Genomic DNA, 16,386 nt, shown 5'->3' on the forward strand with positions numbered 1-16,386 from the left:
CTGTCTGTGGGGTAAAATAAAGGATATCTTGTGTATAATAAATATTCTGACCTTGAGGATTCGTATGCAGGGACCTTTTTACCCACATTTGTGAGCACTTAGTTCTATCCTGATGCTTCCAAGACAGCTCTCTACGTGGGAGGCATCATTCAGCAGGTTTGATCATCTCCCTCTCCTATTCAAAAACCTTCAGTGGTTACTTATTGCATATAGAACAAAGTACGAACTCTAGCATTGAAATCTTTCCACAATCTGGTTTCTATCTACCTTTCTAGGCAAATTGTTTTTGTGTGTAATCAGGAAAAAAATATTACTAAAAAAGGAGTATCTGGATCTGAACAAATACAAACAAAAGAAATCCTGTTGGAGATGATGTGGTTTTAAAGACACAAAAAGGTCCATTTTTAATTTATCAAAAAGAAGATTCCAAAAGAAAGGGAAATAGAGATGGTAATGTTACTAAAAACGGTGACCAAGAAAATATCAGAACTACTGACTATATACCTTTGTTACTGTTATAAAAACCTTTAAAAGAATAGATTATACACAAATGCAGGATATCATTAATGATAATGTAAAAAGGGATAGGATTTTACTGATGTCTACAAAATACTACATATTCACAGACAAATTGAGAAGTACAGAAAACAAGATCTTGTTGTAGATCACATAATAGATATGGTACAGGTTCTTTTTTTTTTTAGTGAGGCAATCAGGGTTAAGTGACTTGCACAGGGTCACAGAGCTAGTGTCAAGTGTCTGAGGCTGGATTTGAACTCATGTCTTCCTGACTCCAAGGCCAGAGCTCTATCTACTGCACCACCTAGCTGCCCCTTGAGATATAGATATTATAGGTCGTCAAAAAATGTACTTGAGTAAAAGGCTCTCCTCCAAGAAGCTGTTTCTCATGCACATGTTATACACAGTAGACCATACAAGATGACAGTAACATGGAGATAACGGTTCAATTATCAGCTAAGTATCAATATCAAGTGAGAAATATGATCCAAGCTGTTCATTGGTGTCATGGAGGATGTCCGGGCAAAGTGGAAATAGAAAAGGAAGTGCCTGTTGATGGTAAAGTTCTTCATACGCTCCTGCTTGTAGCTGGCATCTCCTTCATTATGCTAAGACCCTCAGTGACATCCAGGGTTCTTAAAGGGTTTGGTGCAGCCATCCACATTGGAAAAGGATGAAAAATGCATCTTCCCAAACATGACATGAAGTTAGGTGGGCAGCCCACAGTCCATCAGCACACATTTGCTGGGCGCTGCACATCAACAGTAAGCCGAATCCAGAAGCAAAAGAATCTAGAGGACTGCTTTTGAGAAATTATGCTTTCAAGGGGCAGCTAGGTGGCGCAGTGGATAGAGCACCAACTCTGGAGTCAGGAGAACCTGAGTTCAAATATGGCCTCAGACACTTGACACTACCTGTGTGACCCTGGGCAAGTCACTTAACCCTCATCGCCTCACCAAAAAGAAAAAAAAGAGAAATTATGCTTTCAATAAGCCCAAATAACTGCCACAAAAGACACTGTAAACCAAAAATATTTTCCAAATGGTGTTATATGCCTGAGGATTATGGAACACTCTCAAAAGAATATACTTCAGGTATATGTAAAGTGCCTTGCAAACCTGAAAGCAACATGTAGAAGCAAACTACTGTGAGCATTGTTACTACTTATTGTTATATATAACTTTGGTCAAGTCACTTGACCTCTCTGGGCCCCAGTTTTCTTGACTATAAAATACAGGGGGGAGATGATCTCTAAAAATCCAGGATTTTACAGACTGACTTCATATTGATTTGACAATTTGACACAAAGGAAGCCAGAAGTCCTGCTCCTCCAACTGTCCTGACCCCAAAAAATAGGAGATTCCAAGTGTGGGAATGCAGTCATTTCTTCTGCTCTGGAAAGATGGAAGCAAAGTATGCTATTCGGCTCATTGGCTGCTGAGGGTGGGGCAGAGATTTGCACCCTTGGCTCCAGTTCCTCAGCAAGTCAATGTCCCAAATTCCAAATGTGGTTGTGGCGCTGCCTGGGTTTATAATGCCAATAATGCTTGACTTATAATGCCAATACCTCCATTCTCTTATTCAGACTAGTTGCTGAAGAAAAGAGAAAATTCAAGTTGTGACTTCAATTATTCTAATCATCAGAGTAACTATTTGTATGAAATAGGTTCATAGCCCTGCCACTCTGAATAAATGGAACACACTGACCTTGCCTATTTGTTCCCTGAAAGTGTTTTCTCCAGCCAGACACAGACATCTATTACCTACTTATCTCTCTGCTCGAGCCTATATAAACTTGAAAATATTTTTGTTAAACCTCCTTAGTATTACAAATAAAGTTTTCTTGCATTTTCATTATCTCTATAAACACAATGCATAATCTTTCCTTTGGGATAAATGACATCAAAATTCTTGGGCTTTTAAAAAGAGGATAATGACATGCCTAAACAGAAGTATTTATATCAAACACTGGGACTCTCAAGAGTTATTTAGATCGAATTTAAATTCAATGAAACAATTTTTAAATAAACACACCGTGTTAATAAGCAAGCCCCTAACAATGTTTGCTCTAAGCTATTTGTCCCTATGTCTAATGAAGTGCCAGAAATATGGGTCCATTCTCCAAATTCGGCCCTAATTCTAGAGACGAGTTGCTTCATTATTAAAAACGATCACTTTCCTCTGCTATTCCTTTCCCCCATAATCTCTTCAGAACAGCTAAAGGAATGATGGAGTACTTCTCAGTGAGTGTGAAGACAAGTCAGGAATTAGAAAGTCTGATACATAAGAGAGGGCAGATTAGAAATGCTTCTTTGGAAAAGATACACAAAAACTTAACAGTATACGAACAACTTTAGCTTAATGGAATAGTACTGAGTAGCAGAGGAAATTCAGAAAAGCTTTGTCCACTAAAAATTTTCTTTTCCACACCCGGGGAGGGAGGGGGGACTCATTTAGGATTAAATGTTTAGCAAATAAAAAAAAAATTCAACCTCTATTAATATCCTTCATGCAAATTTTATCACTGCAGGAAGCCTGCATAAGCTCCTTGCCTGGGAGATTATTTCCTTAACATTTACTTTCTGCTCCACCACAATAGTGTTGGTTTCATTTGTCAGAGTAAAAGAGGAAACAAGAACAAAGGAACTGGATGAGGAAATGATAAAAAGCCATTATAGTAATGAAAGTAACAGAAACAGCTTTCAATTCCAAATCTTCTAAGGTACCTTATAGAATTTCAAAATAATTTAAAATATAATATAAAGGAATCATTAAACAGTAACATCTCACTCATCCATGGAAAAGAATGTATAGGCAAATCTGCCAGCAAACCAATTTCTAATTTTGAGTTTTTTTAAAAGCAGCTACACCTGCAAAATAAGGGATTAAACTACTGATCTCTAAGGTTCCCTCACAGCTCAATGTTCTATTATTTTATAATCATGAACTTTATATAAATAAGTATGTAGGAGGCAGCCCCAGCCACGTAATTCAAAATCTAGCTTAATTGAAAATCAAGTGTTTTCTTCTTCCTGGGCTTGCCATGATCCTTTGTAGTTTAAAAATAGAGTAGCCTTATGCTTTCTTCAAAGCCTACTGGACTTGTTGGCTATTCCGGAAATGACAGTTGAAGTACAACTCTTGGAAGAGCAACTTAGATAACGTGATGGAAGGAATCCACATTCCCGGCTAAATCCAGGCAAGAGTTCAGCTACTTACTAGAAAATGTTTTTAATAACATGAAATGCTATATCATAAATTACTTTGTAAACTCACAATACTTGGAAAATGTCACTCTTTTATGCAACACTGGCCGTTACACAACAGTCCTTGTGCTATGTATCTATAAGATTACATACCGTTTCTGCTGGGTTTAAAATCCCTCAGAAATGCACAAATTTAAGTTCTTTGAAAAACTGGATAACTCACAGAATATGTTTATGGAGGGCAGTAAAGTATAAGAAGATTGGAAGGATAAGTAGGGGCAGATCCAGCAAAGAAGACAGAAAGCAGTAGAAATATGCCTAATGTTGCTGTTAGGCAGCTAGGTGGGTGCAGTGGATAGAGTGCTGGCCCTAGAGTCAGCCTCAAACATGTATAGCTATGTGACCCTTGGCAAGTCACTTAATCCTGTTTGCCTCAGTTTCCTCATCTGTAAAATGAGCTGGAGAAGGAAATGGCAAACCATTCCAGTATCTTTGCCACAAAAACCCAAAATGGGGTCATGAAGAATCAGACATGACTGAACAATAAAACAACAAAATCTAGTTGAAGATCCAGCAAAGACAGAAAGTGGTAGAAACTGCCTGATAACTGTTTTCAATTACTTAACAGGCAGTCAAAGGAAATACAAAGTCTTATTATGCTACGTAGAGAGAAGAACTAGGAACAAATATGTAGAAATTAGAGGGAAACAGATTCAATACACAGAAGAATGGCCCAGTAATTAGACCTGTTCAATAATGGAATGGACTACATTCAAAATTATCTCTCTCATCAAGCAAAGTGTTTGAGCTAGACAACCATCTGTCACAGATGTTGAAAATACCCTTGTACTGAACAGGAAATTGCAGTAGATGACTTTCCAATTCTTAAGACTATATTGTGTATAATTCTTTTTTTTCTTTTTTTTTTTTTTGGTTAGGCAATTGGGGTTAAGTGACTTGCCCAGAGTCACACAGCTAGTAAGTGTTACATGTCTGAGTCTGGATTTGAACTCAGGTCCTCCTGACTCCAGGGCCGGTGCTCTATCCACTATGACACCTAGCTGCCCCTATAATGCTTTAAAATATTATATATGGAGGACATTAACAGCGTTATTTAAGCTAACAAAGGGGGAGAGCTGGAAAGGATAATCAAAAGTAGAAGACAGCTCAACCACCTGACTGGAATAACTCAATAGGCTTCTGGAGGAGAGCTGCAAGAAGAGTGGTAATGTTCTCAACACGGAAGTTTGCTGATCAACATGGAAGGATATGGATAGAGACATTTTATTATAAGAAAAATTTCATTACAAAACTATAGATTTGTGGCATTTTCTTTCAAGCTTAACCAGTTGAGTTTCTTAAGAATTATACATAAGCATCCTTCACAATCTTTTGCATAGAGTTTGAAAAGAATGCTGTTTGCTAGGCACCTTTGATTTTGCTAGGTGCATTGACTGGATTGAATATTGCTCCATATCTCTGTCTTTTCTATTTTAACACTGTTTCTACATAACCTGTTTTTTTAAGCATACCTTAAACCATATTGGGGGCAAAGATCTTTCATTACAGATACTATTTTCCAAGCTTGAGAACTAATGCTCTCTTCTGGCCAAAAATGTCATTTACCCTTAATCTTTTTGAGGACATGTACATGAAATACAAATAGACTTTTTTTAAAGCCTCAAGAAATAACACTCATTAAATTTTAATGTGCAGACGGGAGTCTTGACATAAAACAGCAGCTTTGTTGAGGGGTCAAACTGAATTAGATGTCAACAGTTATTGAAGATACTTGGGTACACCATTAAGTATGGAAAATTCCTGCACTCTTCAACTTTGAGCCTAATTAATGTTTGAAATGAGAGGGCTATTTCTTTTGCCAATCAGTACAAAGTATTTTACTTTTATAATTGTATTTGGCTATAACATAGTGAATAAAATATCTGATATTACATTAAGTTAAACTTGATATCAGGTTAGCTACCCTAATCCATCAAGTTACTTCAAGATTGGGTACCAATAATTAAGAGAAAGAAGAGTCATAACTGGTTTTAATCCTCAAATAGGCACTTACTTAAAAAACTACACTGGGCAAATTACTCCTTGTTTTTTCTGACCCATCCTTACAATGCTGATAACATAGCCCAAGTTTGTCTTTTAAAAATAAATTAAAATTCTTGGATGAAGAGTTATTGCTTCCCCAATCACCAATCCTAACAGGAGTAAGAATTTACATAACTTTAAGAAATACAATTATATAGAAATAATGATTAAGTCTGCTATTCTAAAAAAATCATTCTGTAGTTAACATTTAAATATACTGAAATAGTTTATTAAATATCATTATAAGCATAAAAACAATTTATTTGAACTAATGAAACATTTAAAGAGGATCCTGTTTATTGAAAAAGGCTATTATTTTACAGTGTCAGTACAGAATTTTTCCATATAAGTATGGTGAGAAAGGAGGGAAATACCAGTCCCAAATTTTTCCCTTTAATCAGTGTTAAAAGGACTGTTACCAATCATTTAGCCAATATGCATCCCAAGTGAGTGAACTAACATTTGTGTTTTTAATTCTACTTTTGGTTATGGGTTTTGTTTCGGTTTTTTAATTTTCTAGTCTTAACTAAAATTTTCACCTACAAGTTAATAGTCATGTAGATCTGTAGACTTATCTACTATGCACGGATAAATCACAGAAATGGAAACATCCTTATATGTGCACTGGAATGATGGGCACTATGCTAAAAGTCAGTGACCTCAGAGAGACAAAAAAAACCACCTCTAACTTTCTAAGTTATATTTTTGCTATTTCAAATTCAAACAAAGCTTTGAAGATTTCAGTAACGATGTGATGAAACTTTATCATGCTCTTCTTCTCTCCTTAGGATACAACATTTCAGGAAGAGGCCAGGGAATAATGCAGAATGAATTAAATGTTATTCAGCTGGGTAAAAAGTATTTAGAAAGGGAAAAATTCTAGTCAGTGATTGAGATAGCTAGATCAAGCCAATCTGCTCTGTAAAACTTTTCCTGAAAAGAGAACATTAAACTTGATATGAACTTCTGAAATGTTCTCTTTCTATAAAACATTTAATTTTCTCTTCAACATCTCAGTACCATTTATCTGGCATATTATCTATAAACTTAACATCTACCTTCAAGTCAGCAGTTTTATAAACACCACTACTACAAAATGCCTGATGGAAACACAATTTCAATCACAGATTTAATGGAGACACACAAATATTGCCAAAACATAATGAAATTCTTTTGAAGTGATATGATTAAGTCTATTGATTTGAGCACCAAAAAGCCATCCCCAATGGGAGCAAATTTCAGCTTGTATGCAGTGAATTTGATATTTAGGATTGCATATAGCCCATGAAAATAAACATGCATCTGAAAGATATAATGGAGGCTTGATATCATCGAATTGCATCCCAACTGACTTCTTGAAAGACACTTCCAAAAGTGAGAAACCTGTGATTCCCTGGTATCAACTCCTCAGTATCTTGATAACTGTAAAAACCTATTACTATACTTCTCTAACTACCAAGAATAGAGAAAGACTATGATCCACTTCAGTGGTTTTTAAATTATGATATTGTATAACTCTTCTACAATGCTTTTTATATCCTGAAATTCCAACTACAGAATGGCAGGGATAAAGAGCACGAAGACATGCAGGGCTAGATGTCTGCCTAATTGCAGCAAAATTATTTTCCCGGCAATTCAGTCTTATCGTCACAATCAGGTGAATGAATAAGCTAAGAAACTTTTCCTGGCCATGTCTGCCAACTTTTCATCTTATTTCATGGAATCTCAGGGCTACCACAAAGAAATGAGAAGGCTTCCTTGAAATAAACTGTGATCAGAGACATGCTTTATCTATGTCTACTGTGTCCCCATTTCAGATCAGGAGTGGAATTTCCAAGAAATCAAAATGCAACTAAAAGATCTATACCTACTGACTTCAAAATATACTGCCCTAAATATAACCACCTCAAATTAAGGATTAGTTTAAATTTTCATATCTCTGGAGTAAGAAAGAATTCGACAAAAATGCTAATAAGACTGTATATGATTTGAGTCTGTTCTTTTAAAAAAAAAACTCCAAACTTAAATACCACCTACTATCTACAACAGGAACAAAGTAATTAATTATGATTATAGTTACACATTTATTTTAAAGAGTAATATTTAAAACAAGGCATTAACCCTGATTAGAAATATTGGCAACTAAGTCTGGGATCTAAAGCAAGCACAGGGAAAATTAGAGGCCATTTTTCATTTACTATGGCTTCTAAAAATACAAGTCTTCACAACAGTCGTGCAAATAGAATCGTAAGGCATAAACTGAATCATTATTTTTCCCTGCTACAATGTCTTTCATGAGTGCTTCTTAACCTCTAATATGCACATAGCAATGGAATAGGTGTCAGAAGTGCCAAAAAGAGAAATGTCATATCAGAAAAAAGATCTCATCTTTTAAAGACAAAAATAAAGTTGTTTTAATACTGATAAAATTCTTAAGAAGGTAAAAGGAGTTGTGTTATTAGTTCAAATACTGACAAAGAAATCATTACTGAGGGTTGGTGGGGGTTTTTTCTTGTCCAGGAAACATTTTTTCAATCCATCTGTAGTTATCAGTGAAGGGATACAAGAGGAAAATTTAGAAAAATATATTTAACTAATTGTTCAAAAATGTTAAAAATATTACTGATAAGAAAACATAAAACTGAAGTCTTGAGCTTTAGGATGCAAGCAAAACAAAACTGTTTTTGGCTAGAACTAATGTTTGACTTGGCTGATGCTGCCTTCAGTTGTAGAAGTAACTGAAAATCATCACATAACCAACACACATTTGGGTTATTTTTTTTTCTTGGTCTCTTCGAAAACAGAAGAGAGAATCCTAACAAGGGATAGAAAAATCAGAAAGATGTGGGTAGGGGAAGAAGATAAGCAGTGATTAATATTATACACATCAAAAGCTTACCTTTACCTAATGAAAACACAACAGGGAGAAATGAGCTGAAATTGTGGCACATGGAAGACCTACAGCCTATCAAAAAAGGATGTGGCATCTCTGTCCCTGAAATCTACAGAAAAAGGAAACTACCATCTCATATGGTTTAGATATATCCCTTTCTGAAATGGGAAAAACTTGGGGGAAATGGTCATGGATGTTAGAATTAAAAGTATGATAGTATAAGTGTTAAACCCAGAGTAATAGAGGCCGTGAGCTAGGTAATCCTTTAAATTCTGCTGAAGCTCAATGATTGATTCTTCCTAGTGCCTTGGGCTTTTCTCCCCAGGCCTTGGGCAAAACCCTGGTCAAGAGTAATTCTATTTTGTTTTGTGTAATAAATAAAATACATATATTTAAAATGCAAACTTTCTCTAAATATGTTCACCAAGAACAACACAGCATACATATATAGAATATTTTTCAAAGCACCTTATTGTAGACATCAATGCCATATAAGTTTAAAAACTGTATATATGTGTGCACATAAATACATATATGTATTTATTCCTTATATCTTAAAATAGCCATTACTAGGCTAACATGTTATAATTTATGAATTGTTCAAATGCATTTGATTTGGTTAAAATTCTAAGACATTTTAAATTTCTATACCTTGACTAGAGATAAAAATATGCATTTAACTTGCATTTAGAGCAATGCATTAAAAAATGGAGAAAGGGAAGAAAATAAGTATAAAGAGTCAAAACAGCAATTACTGCATCCATAAAGTCAACCATTTTTTTTTCTTTTTTTGCTCCAGACCTGTAATTTCATCAGTGGAAAGCTGTTGTAGATTAGCAACTTGTTTATAATTCATATTTTATGACTTCTATAGGAGGGCACTGAGAGGTTAGGTAACTTGCCCAAGGTTACACAGCAAATATGTGTCAAAAACAGGACCTGACCTCAGGTCTTCCCAACTCCAACGCCAGTCCTCTATCCACTATGCCATGATGCCTCTCAGTTTGGTCAGAATAAAATCATCAGAAAAGTGTTTTAATTTGTTCCACTCAAAAGGTCAAACATTACGCACATGGATTTTATCAGGTTCTTTACTAGACTGAAAATAGTTAATAATTTTCCTTGTCATTTTAAAGTCAATATTGACCTTTTCTGGGGGGCAAGAGATAAATACCTACATACACAGACACACACACACACACACACACCCCATGAGCCCACAAGCCCTTGGCCAGCTAGAGGCTGAGGTTCACTGTCTCTGGACTCAATTTTCCACCACTCAGGCTGTGGATCATCGCTATCATGTGAGAGTGCTTGTTCAGCTCCTCTTGCTGCTGTTTTACCAGAGTCTCTCTCTCTTCCAAACGACTTTCCAGTTGTGCCTTTTGAACCTCCAGGGACGAAGCCTATGAGATGAACAGAAGTACAGCTTAGCGTGCTTTTTCCCAATGGATATGTTAGAATGACCATGCCTGCTGAACACAGAAGAATGACAGCCTCTATAACAGAAGGGAAACTAGATTGTACTGTAGATAAAGCACCATGCCTGGAGTGAGGAAGACCTGAGTTCAAAATCCAGCCTCAGAAACTTCTAGCTGTGTGACCCTGGGCAAGCCATTTAAATTAGCCTGCTTCCGTTTCCTCATCTGCAAAATGCAGACAATAATTACATCTACTTCCCAGGGTTGTTGTAAGGATCAAATGAGATAATATTTGTAAAGTGTTTTGCAAACCTTGAAGTCCTAATTAAATGCTGCCTATGTATTTGGATGGTATAATACCAATTTTAATGTATGATTAATGTTTTTACTGTATTGGCAAGAAAACTCAAACCTGCCATACATTGGCAATGCTAAACAAATAAAATTTTGTTGAAAAGTGTAAATGAATACACTTTGTGTGTATTCATACAGTAGAACTGAAGCATTACCAAAAAAGCCCTGTGACTACAAATATTACCTTGAATTTTGTACCTTTGCTCCTTCACTGTATTCAAATACGGCAGCAGTAGCTCACACAAGACTCTGGCCTGACTAGGGCTAGGACAATGGGCAGGCCAGAAAGCTGCACTCTAGTGGGACAGTGATTTTAGAGAGCTTCAAGCTGCAGGAGCTCCAAGCTCCCCTTTTTTACATAAGTGGCAATATAAGGAGGCAGTAAGTCATGGGTTTTGAGTCATTATAACAACTTTTTTTTTTAACACACACACAATTAGAGTAAGAGAACCATATAACATGTAATTTCATGAGCTGAAGTCACTTGCATCTGAATTTAACTTTTCACCACTTCACTATGTGCTCTGTCCCAAGGTACACCACACCAATGTGTCCCTTACTCATCAAGGAGTGGCAGTGACAGATGGAGCCAAAATAACAGCTGGGCTTTCCTAAGTAGTCAACTGCCTCTCAGCCCTTCTTGAATCTTCTTCCCTCGTATTATTTCCTCTAACTTGGTGATTCAGAGAGCCAGCTTTGTCAAGCAAATGGTATAACATAAAATAATTTTATAAATATAATGCTTTACTAAAAAATTAAAGGTGTTTAATAATATTATAAAGGCTTCTCTTGCATGAAATAATTTTCTTTGTAAATTCCAACTATTTCAAGATTTTATCACTTTCTAGAATCAAATTACTAAAGAAATATGATAATGGCTCAGCAAAGTTCCCTTACTTCACACTAATTTTTCTCCAATGACTGCAAGTGATAACTCTAACAAATTCTTACCTTAATGCTTAATTCTTTTCTTGCCTGCTCCGTTCTACTTAATTCTTTTTTCAGAATTTCAATAGTTTCTTCCCTATCTTCTCTTTCTTTTTGCAGAGTTCTCAGTTTGTCCTCATATGCCTTTGTTTTTTGTTGTAAGTCTTTAGAAAAATTTGTAGAAAAAATGAATTTGTTTTATGTCCAGGTATCTCAACACTGATATCATCATGATGGAGATTAAAAGTGATTATGTGCTTATCAAACATGAAAGCATATGTCTACCTGCTATACATGTTTAAGAAGAGAAAGCTAGAAGGATAAGCCTGGCTTAAGAAGGTTGGTTAGTATTACAGAATCAGGATGATCAACTGTGATCCTATGGAGAAAGTTTAGAGTTGGTTTATGGAGTCTGAAAGCAGAAGAAACTAGTATACTCATCATTTCCAGTCATAAAGTACGGACCTTTCAACTATTAAGGCTACAGTTTTTAAAAGGGCTTTACTTATCTACTACAAGTCAACCTAGTCTAGTAGTTGCTGCAATACAGAGCTGACATTCAACTTCCATGATTAACCAATGGACATGCTGTATGTAACTAAAAAATGACCTAAGTTTTAATCTCTTTGACTTTTGACTGCAGGGACTAGTTTGGTTCTGGACTTTCTCCTTGAGGTTGGAGTAGCCACTTCAACCCCATCCAGTCTTCCCAGTCTCCCATATCCAAACCTCATTGTTAATGCTACATCTCTTTCCTCTACCTCCCTTCACACAAAGTATAGTCAAGATATAGCATAAAGACAATTACTAGAAAGTTTTGATGTAGGAAGCTAGGGGTGAGGGGAATTACGGAGAGAAGAAAAGATAATTTCAGAAAGGAGTCTGAGCTGGGTAGCGACATTTCAAGGGTAAGGAAATTGGGCAAGCAATGTGCAAGTAGATCTGTAGTCAGACAACTCAAGTCTGAATCTACACTGCTACTTATTACCTGTACCAGCTTGGACAGGTCACTAAGTGGGGAGATATGAACAGATGATTTTTTAAAGTCCCTTTCCAGTTCCAGATGCTATGTTGCTCAGTGTTTATTGACTGCTCTTTCTGTGGCAGATTTACACAAACTATTATGTAGCTGTAACTAAAAGTTACCTAGTACTGCCACCTGCTGTTACTTTCTACTAAACATCACAATGTAAGAATTTTCCCCCAAAACTCTGGTGAAAGCATACTAAGCCCACTTCAAAACCCCACTTTCTTTTTTACACACCTAAAGCAATCACATTTTCTCACTGTCCTATTGTGATTTTAAATCATCTGATTGAAATAATTCTTATCAGTACTTTATCCCATATCAGACACTGTCCTAGCCTGAAATCTTTTTAAAATATCCTTTTAGCCCTGCCTATTTTCTAAAGGGAAACTAAGTCAATGCGTACATTTCAAGCTCCAGCTTAAACACCAGTTCAGGAAAAAACTTTCATATCCCAAAAGAGAGAATGAGGGTACTGATTAGATAGAGGCAGAAATCTCTTTCACTCATCCTTAACATTAGTCCTCTTTTCAGTAACCTAAATCAGATTTAATGACTTAAAAAATTATTCTTAAGGAGACCTAGATACTTTGTCACTGTTGTTCTGTTTGACAAACCAAAGGCTGTAATCTGTACTCTGTACCCTTGCTTAATCTTGACTCTGGAATTTTGTCTTTGGCTCTGAATACTATGGAGAACTTCAATTACCAGTTTGAATCTCCTTCCAAACAACAATGCTTATAGATATAACTGTATTTGCATATGAATATATGTGTATATGTATATGTATCAACCTTTCTTATATCACGTTTGTTGAGAAGACATTTTATGTATATGTATATAAGTATGAGTGAATATCTATGCAGAGTACTAGATTTTTTCCTCCATTCAAAGAATATAACATTTGCACTGGCAGATCTCAATCAACTGTTAATATCCTGTCATACTGGCACAAAGATACACTGAAGAAATCATGAGGGATGTGATTTAAGGTTAATGGAAAGTCAATGACAAAACTGGAAACTAAGAGAAAGTAGAATAAAATAATTCTTGACTTATTTGGGGGAGGAAAAAACCCAGCCCAGGTAATGGCTAAATTTTTCGACTTGACAACTAGGGAAACATTTGTATTAATTTATGAATTATTTCTGAATTTTAATACTACAATGTCATACAACAAAAATTTACTTACTTGCTATTACACATTCTTTCTCCACTAGCTGATTCTGTATTTCTTTTCTTTGCTCTTCTGTTTCCATTAACTGAGCAATTGTTCTGAAATTTTTTTTAAAAGTATTACAAAAAATTCTCAAATAGTCAATGGTTTCCTATTTAAGGTACTTCTTTTCAATGATCTATTTCAGGTAAAGTCCTAAAGAAAGAACATTTATCTGAAATTGTAACTGTATATAGTGAGTCAACAAGTGGCCAGAAGCAGTTTATCTACCACTATTGATGATTAAAAACAAATAATTGCAATAAACAAAAATCACATCACTTTTTAAAAAGTAAATAATTTTTTTTAAAGAAAATAAGAATTTTTTTAAAAAACTATTAAATTTACTTGTCATTTTGTTGCTTGAGTGATTCATTCAACTTTTTCACTGTCTCAATTTGTTTGTTTAGAGAATCACATGTGACCTGTAAATCTTTACTCTTCCTTTCAAAAGCTTCACTCCTGAAAACAGAAAAGATGGACTGAAATCAAAGAGATCATAAAGCATAGCATTCCCCCTACTTATAGTTTTCTAGCCAAAGTACATACAGACAAGTAGGAAAGTTTTGACTGAACACATGCCAAATTCACAGCAAGAGAAATTCAATTTTAAATGACAGCAAAATGGATAAACTTTGGATCCTTTTATAAAACTGTCCAGAATGGAGTATGTTGTGAAACATGGTAGGTATAAGCCTACTCATTTTAGAAACTAATTTCCCCCAGGGACATATGTAAATTTTTAAGGAAGACAAAAAGTTTCCACGTCACAAATCTTTAAGTTGATTCTGTTTTCCCTGCCAGATGAGGCTTTAAAAAAAATTCAAGTTATTACAAAATAATGCTGCAAATGGTGATTACTATTACTGCCTTTAAGTACTAGTAAAGTATAGGATTAAAAAGTTATTTGTTCCTTACTCTAATTTTTCTACTTTTTTTTTGTTTGCAGGGCAGCAAACAGAAGATAATTTATCCTTAGCTACAGAAAACTACTTAAAGGACCTAAAGCTTTGCCTTCCATGAGTTAATGCAAGATATTAACGTACCTCCTACAGACTTTTTCACTTCAGCTACTATCTTTTTTCACCCTCAATATCCAGGAGGAAACACTGATAGTTTCTAGAGATAAATTTTTGGACCTCCTTGACTAAAAATGGAAGACATGCTTAATGCTCATCTTTTGGACAAAGGTGATATTATAGGGAAGGAGAAAAATACCTTTCAGAAATAACGCATTGTCACCACACACTTCTTCCCTATTCTGCTCTAAATTTCCTTGTTACTCACAGAGTACATAAATCCTGCCCAGTTATAATTTCTATAGATAAGTATGTTTTAAAATATAATGCTAACATTTCAAGTTTCAAAATAAACATCTGTTCTTGCTGATTAAAAATACCAACACAAGTGTGTATTAAGATTGTTAGCAGTTTAAGTTCTTTTGAGAGAAATACCATGGCTGTATCTCAAAGAGATCATGCAAATGGGAAAAAGACCCACATGTACAAAAATATTTATAGTAGCTCTTTGTGTGGTGGCAAAGAATTGGAAATCGAGGGAATGTCCATCAATTGGGGGATGGCTGAACAAGTTGTGGTATATGAATCTAACGGAATACTATTGTGCTATAAGAAATGATAAGCAGGCTGACTTCAGAAAAACCTGGAAAGACTTGTATGGACTGATGCTGAGTGAAGTGAGCAGAAGCAAGAGAACACTGTACACAGTAACAGCCATGTTGTGTGATGACTGACATTGATAGACTTGACCTTTCTCAGCAATGCAAGTATCTAAGACATCTCCAAAAGTCTCATGATATAAAATGCTATCCACATCCAAAGAAAGAACTATGGAGTTTGAATGCAGATCGAAGCATACTATTTGCTCTTTTTTTTTCTGTTTTGTTTCCTGTTTCTTGTGGTTCCTTCTATTGGTTCTAATTCTTCCTTACAACATGACTAATGTGAAAAAAAAAAGAGAGAAATAGAGAGGCCACCTAGAAGTCAGGAAAAACAACGTTCAAGTTCCCCTGATACATACTGATAATATAACCGTAGGCAAGTTACTTAACCCTCCCAATGAATTTGGGGTTGGGGTCAGAATCCCCACTCCCCACAAAAAGTTTTTTAAAAAAATTATGGAAAAGATATTAACGCAAACATTCTCCACCTAATCTTGCTAATCATCAAGCACATGATAGTTTCAGTGGGGAATTAGGGAACTGTGGACAGACAAAATTTAGACTATAAAAGATTACGATCAGTTTTTACAGAGACTTGAGACTATTAATACAGCTGGGTTATTGGGACAGTGGCAATTATAAGAGGTATGGGACGGTCTGCTTGGTTACCCTAGTCAACCAGTGAGGACCTATATGGAGAACTTATGGTCATCAAAGGGACACCAGAGGTTTCTGACTGGAGGAACTGGAGGCTGAAGATGGCTCAGAAACAAAGCAAAACATCTAGAAGCCTTCCAGAAGAGGTGCTAACTCTTCTCCTTAGTGACTCTCTTTTAAAATTAAAATCTGACACCCATTTCTCAGATAAGTACTTCTCACAAAAACAAACAAATCTATTGTCCATAGTTGAAGAAGGCCTAATCTATCTCCCTGAGCAAAGAAAGCTAAAAAAATACCACTAAGCTCAAAGTCAATGTGTATAGAAGGGAAAGATAATTCATGAGATCTAAAATCAGACCTTACCCTACTCATAACATCC

The 16,386-nt window shown here is 35.5% G+C and overlaps 1 protein-coding gene across 1 annotated transcript in view; it reads right to left on the reverse strand.

Annotated features, from left to right (window-relative positions):
• Nucleotides 1-9,794: 9,794 nt before the first annotated feature.
• CIP2A (cellular inhibitor of PP2A) overlaps nucleotides 9,795-16,386 on the reverse strand; it is a 49,329-nt gene continuing 42,737 nt past the window's right edge. Inside the window, 4 exon segments of the mRNA XM_020999909.2 lie at nucleotides 9,795-10,127; nucleotides 11,448-11,587; nucleotides 13,643-13,725; nucleotides 14,015-14,128. Coding sequence (XP_020855568.1) covers nucleotides 9,957-10,127; nucleotides 11,448-11,587; nucleotides 13,643-13,725; nucleotides 14,015-14,128 — 508 coding nt within the window. The 3' untranslated portion in view covers nucleotides 9,795-9,956.

This window comes from Phascolarctos cinereus, unplaced genomic scaffold, assembly GCF_003287225.1.
Source record: "Phascolarctos cinereus isolate Bilbo 61053 unplaced genomic scaffold, phaCin_HiC Scaffold_726;HRSCAF=1367, whole genome shotgun sequence".
NCBI lineage: Eukaryota > Metazoa > Chordata > Mammalia > Diprotodontia > Phascolarctidae > Phascolarctos > Phascolarctos cinereus.